Source organism: Amyelois transitella, chromosome 20, assembly GCF_032362555.1.
Source record: "Amyelois transitella isolate CPQ chromosome 20, ilAmyTran1.1, whole genome shotgun sequence".
Classification (NCBI taxonomy): domain Eukaryota; kingdom Metazoa; phylum Arthropoda; class Insecta; order Lepidoptera; family Pyralidae; genus Amyelois; species Amyelois transitella.
This window is the reverse complement of record NC_083523.1, coordinates 4,686,179-4,697,161: the sequence shown is the minus strand read 5'-3', so window position 1 is coordinate 4,697,161 and position 10,983 is coordinate 4,686,179. Positions and strand designations below refer to the sequence as shown.

At 35.1% G+C, this 10,983-nt stretch overlaps 2 protein-coding genes across 2 annotated transcripts; both read left to right on the top strand.

The window, feature by feature from the left end:
• Positions 1 to 2,875: 2,875 nt before the first annotated feature.
• Positions 2,876 to 6,089, top strand: LOC106131424 (gustatory and odorant receptor 24). The gene is made up of 5 exons (XM_013330537.2): positions 2,876 to 3,409; positions 4,105 to 4,362; positions 4,822 to 5,100; positions 5,255 to 5,416; positions 5,889 to 6,089. The coding sequence occupies exons 1-5, from the start codon at positions 2,876 to 2,878 to the stop codon at positions 6,087 to 6,089; spliced, it is 1,434 nt and encodes a 477-aa protein (XP_013185991.2).
• Positions 6,090 to 7,779: 1,690 nt separating this feature from the next.
• LOC106131650 (hsp90 co-chaperone Cdc37) lies at positions 7,780 to 10,834 on the top strand. Its single transcript, XM_013330811.2, has 5 exons — positions 7,780 to 7,984; positions 8,062 to 8,625; positions 8,804 to 8,919; positions 9,405 to 9,594; positions 10,005 to 10,834. Exons 1-5 carry the CDS (start codon positions 7,952 to 7,954, stop codon positions 10,230 to 10,232), a joined length of 1,131 nt encoding a protein of 376 aa, XP_013186265.2. The 5' UTR covers positions 7,780 to 7,951; the 3' UTR covers positions 10,233 to 10,834.
• The last annotated feature ends 149 nt before the right edge of the window (positions 10,835 to 10,983 follow it).

Sequence of the window (10,983 nt, the reverse complement as noted above, 5' to 3'; positions counted from 1 at the left end):
TGAAATACTAAGATTTCATATATTATAATCATATTATTATACATTAAGTACTTAAATCACAGGTTATAAAGATATGATTTAAGGGATGTGGAATAATATGGATGTAACAATATATTGTATAAAAAAAATAATTTCTATACATTCAATATTTTACATACACTAAAAAGTTAGTAGCCTTTGTTTCCGAGACTTATGCCGTTATTTTACTGAAAAAAGCATTTTGACCTCATGACTCCGGGCATCGATCTATATCACTTTCAGTTTAATACTTACGTGGATTTATTTATTGCATGTCACAAGTTTGAAGCTGTTACAAGCATAAACATAAGGACGGCTAGGTTGCAACTCTACCTTACCTATAATACAAATTACTACTTACATGATTAATTCATACAATCAATTAATTGTCATATAAAAAAAAAGCTTCTGTATACAGAAACATTAAATCTTATCTTAGAAAATAAGCACGATAAGATCTTTAAGAAATTAATTTCTAGTGCAAGGAGTTAAAGGTTACGGAGCAAGGTTCACTTGTTCTATCTTTGTTCTACTCCAGCTTAGTTGCTGTCGGTTATTTGCTTAATTTGCGGTGCAATCACAGCTGATGCCAATTCTATGATTATTACATCGTCTCTAATTTTATGAGGCAGTGAGATTCATCGTTTCTTCATTATTTATTACCTACTAGCCGAGTCTTCTTCCTCCTGTCTTTAGTCTCGGTTGCATTCTCAACACTCTGAAGGGAAGCCCAGGGTATGCCTTCAAATATGGATCCCAGATTCTTACTAATTAAGTATCCGATGGGAATTTCCAGGAAAAAAAATTAACCTTTGTTTTGAACTTTAGAGATTCAGTAACATTCATGTAAAATTGCATCGAAATCGACCCATCAGTTTAGCCGTGAAAGTGAAATAGAGTGACTATGGTATTTATTAAATTAGTATGAATACTTATCAACTTGATATCGACTTATCGGGATAATGTTCCCATGAAAATTATTTATTTAATTAAACTTCATGCGTGTAAAATGTACAGCCGGTGGACCATTCTCTGCCAGTCAAACCTTTGGACCAAACTGGGATTGATCCAATTATGTAGTTATAACCTAGCAGTGAAAATTTAATTAAACTTCATAGACAAACACCTTGTGATATACACTTACAAATAAAGATGTAAATACAAAGGACAATATACTTTATACAGCTATAAACCATGTGCACTAAACTACATTAAAATTTTAACTATATTATAATACCTAAGATCAAAAATCTTAAGATACCTAATGTGTTCTTGCCTGAATGTAGCACTTGCTACGAGAGTTGTAGCAAATACAATGAAAGTCGTAGCAAATTGTGGCCCTTCTACGTCAAACCTTTAATATTAACCGTCCAATGATTTCTCCTAAGATTTTACAATTCAATTTAGTTACATTACAATTGTGTCATTTTTGATAAAACTATTGATTATCATGAATAACGTAATATTTGAAGCTCATTTATTTTATTGAAACCAAGATATAATTTTACAACTTGATTTGTATATAATGTAACAACCAAATTCGCTTGCTTTATTTTATCCATCCGAAATAGGTAGTTCTGTAATAGCCTACTTCTACGCATAATCGGTTATATTAAGATACCTAAACGCGAGGAAAACACATTAAAGGGGCGATAAATTTACATAAATATGCAGTTTATCACTTTATTAACCAAGGAACCATCGCCGAAGATATTTGCGAGGTATTATGGCGCAGTACTTATCGATATAATATAGGTAAATATTATTTATCATAGATATTTAATTTCAAGACGTGTTAATTAGACCCCTTAACCTTTACCGAGGTTATCGTAAAAAATGAACGATTCACTTGGTAAGCTTACCAAAATATTAAAAAAAAACATACAATCACGTCTATCACCTGCGATCCAGACAGACCCTACAGTCTTAAAAAGACTGAAAGGCCACGTTCAGCTGTTCGGCTTAAGGTGGAATTGAGATTCAAATAGTGAAATGTTGCAAGTCCATCGCCTACAAGAAGAACCTACCTTATTAGCCTTACAGAAATAAATATACAAAACCAAGCTCTTCTTCCTCGTGGCTTCAGTCCCGGTTGCATCCTCACCACTCCGAAGAGGACACCGGGGTATGTCTTTGACCATGGATCCTGAATTGGATGAGTCAGGTTTTTACAGGAAGCGACTCCCGTTTGACCTCCGCAACCTTTGTAGGGGAAACCTATCGCGTATTGGATCGATCATGGTTACACATCCAGTTGCCTGAATGTGCAGGTTTCTTCACGTTGTTTTTCCTCGCCGTAAGAGCATCGGTAAGTTTTTAAATAAATGTACATAACTTCGACAATAGTCATTGGTACATGGCCGAACCTGTGCCTTTTTGCGCCATTCTAACCGAGAAACTTACCAATTCGACCACCTAGGTTCATACAAAACCAACCTATTAGCAAACAAAGATACACAGAAGGGTCCAGTTCTTGCATATAACCGGAACTTATTTCCTTTATAAATTACTGAGATATCTCCTTATAAATTTATTTATAAAACCAAGAATAATTGAACAAAGTATAAACATAAGTTCGCGACATTGATGACGCAGTCGTGTTTGCATGAGGCGTCATTAAGATCATGACTTGTACTATGTACCGCCTCCCGTCGCCATAACTCAGGGCCTATTCAAGGTGAAGTGCGCCCTAAAACATTAACGCAAGGACGACAAAATGCTTACGTGGATGCAATCAACCTGTCAACTTTTGAAATATTATGAAACCTTCCCAACGCTATTAACTCGTTTCTCTCTACAGTTCAATTCACAGTCCAGTCGCAACCACACACCGAAATCGGAAACACCACCTACAAATATGTCGCTTTACACAAGCAAAAGTCTGTTCCCGACAATGATTCCCATCCCGAACGGCATCGCGTCGCAAATGGAAGAAAAGCCAAAGAATAAAATTATTTTCCTCGACGTAACTCCAGCCAGGACGCCCAACATGAAACCGCATTCAGCAAACGCTATAGTCCCCATGCAAGATAACCTAATCGACCCCCAGATCAGCAGGGACATTATCTACGAGAACATAAAACCCGTGTTTAGTATTTTGAGAATAATGGGGGTGCTCCCTATAACACGGCCTAAACCTGGTGTAAGTCAATTCCTTATTGCTTCACCGGCCATGATATACTCCGCTGTGATATACTTTTCTTTAGTAAGCTATGTACTCTATTTATCTTTGAATAAAGTTCGAATTCAAAGAACTGCTGAAGGAAAATTTGAAGAAGCTGTGATTGAATACTTATTCACGGTGTATTTGTTCCCCATGATCGCTGTTCCGATACTTTGGTATGAAACGAGGAAGATTGCTGATGTTCTGAACTCCTGGGTTGATTTTGAGGTAAGTTGCAATTGGTGTATAATAAAAAACAACAGCGTTATCACCTGCATTTCCCATTCTTAAATCACTGTCTGCCGCAGCTGGACCAAATATTATATAAAACAAAACTTTTATAGAGTAATTTGAGTTAAAGCCGGAATTCGACATTTTTCTATACGTTTATAATAATACAAACCAAAAAACGTCAAAATTTTTGCTATTTGCCAAGAAAGCAAACGTAAAAACTTGCAGCGCCACACAACGGTGTCTCCAGTCTATTTCAGTTAGTGAAACTTTAATATCTAATTAATTAATGAACCTTATTTAAATTTACTCTTAATATAATCATCGTAAGTGGTTTAAAAAGAAAATGTATATTGATATTTATTAAGTTTACCCATTGACGTATATTTATATTACTATAACGTTAACCCTAGATAAAGTTTAAGTCTTGAAATAAGTTTTAATACGAGTATATCACTGCGTTGAAATATTTAAATAAAAATCAACTTCTTAACTTCTTTGTAATTTAGAGGGCTTTAGAACTTATTTGTATGCCAAAATCCGGCACAGCTCATAGTCAGTAGTCAGCTCTAGACATTTCAATGCGAAAACATAGCTAAGATACAAAAAAAAATTCATTACGCATTCAGTTTATTAGTAACTTTCATTATATTTTTCGCCAAAAATACTAATATCTACTTTTTTCCTTTCAGCTCATGTACAGACAAATGTCTGGACGGCCATTACCAATCAAACTGTACAGAAAAGCTCTAGCTATCGCCATAATTATTCCTATCCTCTCTACAGCCTCTGTGATTATCACCCACGTTACTATGGCGCACTTCAAAATCATGCAAATTATTCCATACATATTTCTAGAAATACTGACTTACATACTAGGGGGATATTGGTATCTTCTCTGCGAGACACTTAGTGTTTCAGCTAACATTCTTGCTGAAGATTTTCAACAGGTATTAAATAATATTCATATTAAATTATTATAATAATACTGCCATACAGCTGAACATGGCAACATTGAATCTTTTGGAAGCTGTTAGCCCTATCTTACCCACAAGAGATAATGACGTGATTATATGTATTTTTATAATAATACTGTCTGTCCATCGGTAGACATCAGTGATGATGATTTCAAAAGTAGGTGTCACAAGCAAAAATCCTAACTTTTGAATCTGTTCGAATCCTTAGAACCCTTACTTATATAAGTAAAAAAAAACAATAATAATAAAATCTGATAAATTATGTTGTTTTAGAATAGGTCTAATCAAGAATAAGAATATGTACCTATTTCTTGCGGAGTAGACGGAGCCAACAGTTCTAAAAGACTGATAGACCACGTTTATGCAAATCAAGAAATTGATACTGATTGTAATTTGACTCAGCCTCTTACATAGACTTCATGTATCTTTTAGGCGTTGCGTCACATCGGCCCTGCTGGTAAAGTAGCTGAGTACAGGGCGCTCTGGTTGAGACTAAGTAAAATCGCCCGGGATACAGGCATCGCTAACTGCTATACCTTCACCTTCGTCAATTTGTTCCTGTTTCTCATCATCACACTCTCAATATACGGGCTGCTCAGTCAAATCTCTGAGGGATTCGGCATTAAAGACATTGGATTGGCAGTCACTGCGATGTGCAGCATTTTCTTGCTGTTCTTCATTTGCGATGAGGCTCACTACGCTTCACATAACGTGGGTAACCAATGGTAATGTAGAGGGTATAATGATAATGATATTGTGAAAAAATATCGTCCGTGGCGCAATCTTCAAATTGTAGAACAAAAGAAAATCCGTTATTTTTATCGGTCTGTATTCAAACTTGTATGAAGTTTTTGTTCCGTTATAGGTCCGCACCATATTTCAAAAGAAACTTTTGATGGTCGAACTATCATGGATGAACGCTGATGCCCAAACCGAAGTGAACATGTTTCTGAGAGCTACCGAAATGAATCCCTCAGAAATCAGTCTCGGCGGGTTCTTCGATGTCAATAGAACTCTTTTTAAATCTGTACGTATTTCGGAATTTATTCTTTCATGTAAAAAAAAGTATAGGTACATTTCTAAGACAATATTTCCATTCAAATAATGTACCTACTAAGTACCTAAATCTGGATATCTGTATCAAGTCACGAAAGGTCAGATTATAGGTGTGGCAGAAGCAATTTTTCGAGTTCGTGCACCACCACCAAAGGGTAGATCGTCCGCAAGGCTCGGCGTTACGCCTGGGTTCCTGCGGCTCCGACATGCTGAGTCAGCGGTTGTATTAGGTATACTCCAATCCATGGTAACGTTGCCTGTACGATTTACATGCGACATGTATGTTACTTGCGCATTGTAGGAAAATATCAAGAGAGAATTTATTGAATTTTCCAATAAAAAGGGAAGTTCCTTTAAAAGCTATTTTGGTTATCATGTGTGTATGAGGTAGGTGGATATATTTATTATTCATGATTGACTTAATGAAACTTTTATTGTAACAGTTGATGGCTACAATGGTGACATATTTGGTGGTGTTGCTACAATTCCAAATCAGTATCCCTAGTGATGAAAACGGTGAAGGAGGTGAATATGAGGACCCCATGGCCAACGTCACTTCGGGAGTTACAGAGGCAATGACTACCACAACGACCATTACTACTATATTGACCACGTTAGCCAAGAAGAAGAAAAATAAACATTGAATATGTTATGTTACTAACACAGATATAGAATAAAATTATTATTGAATAAATATTATTTGTGTGTATCCATATTGTTTTTAATAAATAAAACTTTTTAAAAATCTGTTACAACAAAGAGTTACCATCACAGATATTATTGTACAATGCTAAAGAGTTACCGTTTTCATATATTTTACACATTTGACGTACCTTTTACTGTCCATAATAGTCTATTTGACAAAGTTCTAAAAAAGGTTAATCTTAAGGTATTTATTTGTTTATAAGGAGCCCTAAAAAAATACTTTTCTGTCTTTATTTTAGCTATTTTATTAAAAAATCGAAAAAGAAAATGCAATATTCAAATATCCCGCCAAAACACGACTTTTAGCAATATGGCGGCCATGGCATGCAATGACGTAGATTTCGCATAAATATCATACAGAGCTTGTTGGTGTTTCGAATAGCTTTGATTTTCTCTTGTTTTATTTAACTTGTGCCACGTCATATGTGTGAAAATTATTGAAATGAGTTCCTATAAATGTTGTGCAATGCCTCAATGCACTAATACAACAATAAAAACTTCTACGAAACTGTTTTTTTTTTTCTGTGCCGACGGAAACAAATCTTGCACTTCATTGTGCAAAAACCAGATTCGCGGCGCAGTTGTACCTACATAGCCAATGGCATCATCGCCATACGTTACGACCTGAAAAGGTAAACTGATTTTAAATAACTATATAATCTGATTGAACCTAATAATATGAAATAATAATGAATAACCTAAAACTATTCACACAACTGCAAGAATTACATACAAGTTGTGTGTTATTTATATGATTTGCCAATAATAATTAAGGTAGTGATCTAAGATCAATGGTTACCAAGATATAAGTACTTACATTTCACATTCCTCAGTTCGGCAGCATACAAATCTGGATTGTCTTTGAAGAAGACGCCAACCATTATTGCGTCCACTTTTGGTAGGTTTCGACTGTCAGCCTTCTCGAAATTGGTTTCCATTATTAAATACCTATATTATTTAGCAATATGAAATATCCTATAATAATGAATAAAAAATTTTGAATTTGAATTTTATCTAAGCAATCCTGAGCGATAAAACACTTATAAAATATTAAAAAATAATAGCGAACACCTAAGGAACGGTACGATCCGCAGTCTGTTTATGCGTAATCTACGTCATAATAGAAATAGCCAATCACGGTCGTTTTAGTCACGTGACAGCTGCATGAAAAAACCTAATTTTCATACATACATACATACATACATATGGTCACGTCCATATCCCTTGCGGGGTAGACAGAGCCAACAGTCTTGAAAAGACTGAATGGCCACGTTCAGCTATTTGGCCCAACGCCTAAAAAAAAAATCCCAATAATAACCTAATTTTCAGAGACGGATTTTGTTAAAGTAATGCAATATTTATATCTCGCGTTATTACAAATCGCGCTACAAAAATAGTATTAAGATTGATGACGTAAAAGAAATGTATATTTTTATTACAGTCAAATAGCCTACCACCAAAGAAAATATTAATGACTGTTACATGTAACGGAACGTACCTATGACCACAATGCTCCATTCCGTTCACACTTCTCACTCTACTAGATAATGTACCTACCATAAAAGCGCTATGTTTTGACAGAGACACTAAAAGTGAGTGACAGTTCGTACTGAACTGACAGTGACGCCTACAATACAAAATGATTAGCTTTGTGACTGGAGAAGTGATTGAATTGAAACTGAATCAAGAATATTCTGGTCATTTCTGAGGTTCTCTCACAAAATCATTAGTGAATTTCTCTTTTACAATTTCGCTATTTCCCACTGTACTAAATTACGAAAATATTAACTTCATTTATACAATGGTGGACTATAGCAAGTGGAAAGACATCGAGGTATGTAGTCATAATTTATTGATGTTCATGAGAATATCTGTGTCGACAAAACTTATTAATTACAATGTTTATTACAGCTATCTGACGATGAAGATGAGACGCACCCAAATATCGACACGCCATCCTTATTTCGATGGCGACACCAAGCGCGCGTAGAACGCATGGAAGAGCGTCGCCGAGAAAAACAAGAACATGAGCAAAGAAAGGCGGAAAACAAAAGAAGGCTGGCCGAAGTAAAGACGAAGTTATCTGAAAATGGTGATGGCCCCAACTTGGAAAGTTTAAAAAAGGAACTGGCTCAGCTGGAGAAAGAAGAAAAAGAAATACAGAAGAAAGAAGATGATTTGAAAAAGAAAGAGCGGCTGACCCCATGGAACGTCGATACTATCAGTGAGCCAGGATTTACTAAGACTGTAATAAACACCAAACCATTAAGGTCTAAAGATGAAAACTTAACAGAAGAAGAAAAAGAAGCCAAAATGAAGAAGTTCATAAAAGAGAATGAAAAGCTTCTAAAACAATATGGCATGCTGAGAAGATATGAGGATTCGAAAAAGTTCCTGATGGAGCATAACCAACTGGTGTGCGAGGAAACTGCTAATTACCTCGTTATTTGGTGTATTAATTTGGAAATGGAGGAGGTATGTGTAGTAAAAAATTTTAAATCATTTTATAGATACATACAATCACATCTCTATCCCTCAGGGGATAGACAGATAACAGTCTTTGACAGACTGAAAGGCCATGTTCAGCTGCATAGCTTAAAAAGATCATGAGAATATTATCTTTTAGAGTAACAGTCAAAACTTTCTATTTCAGAAACATGACCTGATGGCCCACGTGTCCCACCAAGTCATCTGCATGCAATACATCTTAGAATTGTCCAAGCAACTTGATGTGGATCCCAGAGCATGTGTTGGTTCCTTTTTCTCAAGGTAAATACATAATTGAAACGTAATATAACTTCCTGAAGGATCATTTAGAACTCTTCCTTCTAAAGTCTTTTCTGTATTATAATACATACATATCATAATCATGACTTTGTCCCTTACAAGGAAGACAGAGACTAAAAGGCCACATTCAAGGACTGAGATAAGACTGGAGATAAGGACTGAGAATAGTGACAGGTTGCTAGCCCATCATGAATTTCATATTAAGAAAAACTCTAAACAGTACTCTACCCTGGAAGGGTAGGCAGGGACTACATCTTGCCACCATCCCTGCATACTTTATCTCTTCATGTAAGCTTGTTGTTGCATTGCCTCCTGCATTTTGCTTGAATAGGTTACCAATCTTATGTAAACCTTTCCATAGCCAAGAGCCAGACAGTATCAAAGAGCTGTACATTTGGCAAAAAAGTTTATGCTTTCTGTGAATGTGCATACAACAGTCTATAGTTTTAAAACAATTTTATTTCTAGAATCCAGGAAGCAGAGAAAACTTACAAAGACTCCTTTGATGATGAATTGGAACAGTTCAAAAATAGGATCAGGAAACGGGCTGCAGAGAAGATTCAGGAGGCAATTCAGGAGCAAGAGGAAGAAGAGAGAAAGGCCAGGCTTGGGCCAGGTGGGCTAGACCCACTTGAAGTTATGGAGGAACTTCCACAGGTTAGTTTCAAGATAAAACTATAATTTTATGCATTGTATTTTATATCAATTTATTGTTAGTGCACTTGTACATCTACTTTATTTATGATAGGGAATTATGATGAATTTTTGTTTTATGCGGGGGGAGCCATGGTCATCCTCTAGAATACAATATATCAGTCTTTCTCCCATAGGAATATGAGATGAACACAGCCAAGTTTTGAAAAGACTGAGAGGTTATGTTGAGCTGAATGTCTTATTGATGAAATTGAGATTAACATATTTACACCTAAAAGAACCCTAAGTTTATTTTCCTTTCCCTTGACTGACTTAACTACTACTGCCAAAAACTTAACAAGCTACTTAATTCCATCCATCCATCCATCTACAAAACATATCAATCAACCATCATCATTTTATATAAATTACAGGAATTGAAGGATTGTTTCGAAAAACGCGACATACCACTGCTGCAAGCCACTATAGCGAAAATGCCAGAACAAGAAGCCATCTACTATATGAAGAGATGCATAGACTCCGGTCTGTGGGTGCCAGGCAAGAATGATGAAGACGAGGATACCACAGAAGGAGGAAGCATGCCTAATACCTCAGCTTCAGAAAATACCGCACCTTCTGTTAGCACAGAGGAAGTAGACTGAACTTTTTATGCATTTACCATGTTAATTTTAGTTAAATTTTATAAGGACTAGGAATGCTTTACACCTTCAATGCCAGAATAGTATCGATTAACGTTATTTGGTTGCATTCAGAACTTTTGGAGTCTTGCACTTGTCTGCAGTATTCTATGTTCTTTTAATAACTCTAGATAGAATGTTTTTAAAAATTAACCAATCAAATGTTGAATGAGTGATGATAGTAGTTGTGAGGAGGTTAACTCCATACTAATTACCATACAGGCATAATAGTAGAACAATATTATCTTTCTTTTATACATTTACTAGAAAGAAATCCACATATGAATGTATGATGTCTGTAGTAACTGATTCAATGTTAATACATGTTGGATATAGTAGTATATCTTTAACATTTTCACTTACAGAAACTCAAATTTATTTTCTAGATAATAGCCTGAAGTTGGTTTACCTGTACTATTGAGTTTTATCTTTGAAATGCATTGTAATATATTTATTATATGCATTCCTATTTTTGTATTGTAACAAATCTTGTGTTTGTAAAAAAATAAACACCTACAAAATTATTTTTAATTAATATTTGGAATATAATAAATAATTATTGTGTATTGTATTTTCGATATGAAACACTATCAAGTATTCTTCCCTAATTTCTCAATTGAAATCAACATAATTTTAACTACTAAGTTTACTACAATCTTAAATGAATTTGGACAAGGACTTCAAAGAAGTCCTATCAAATTTTGATTTCTATGCA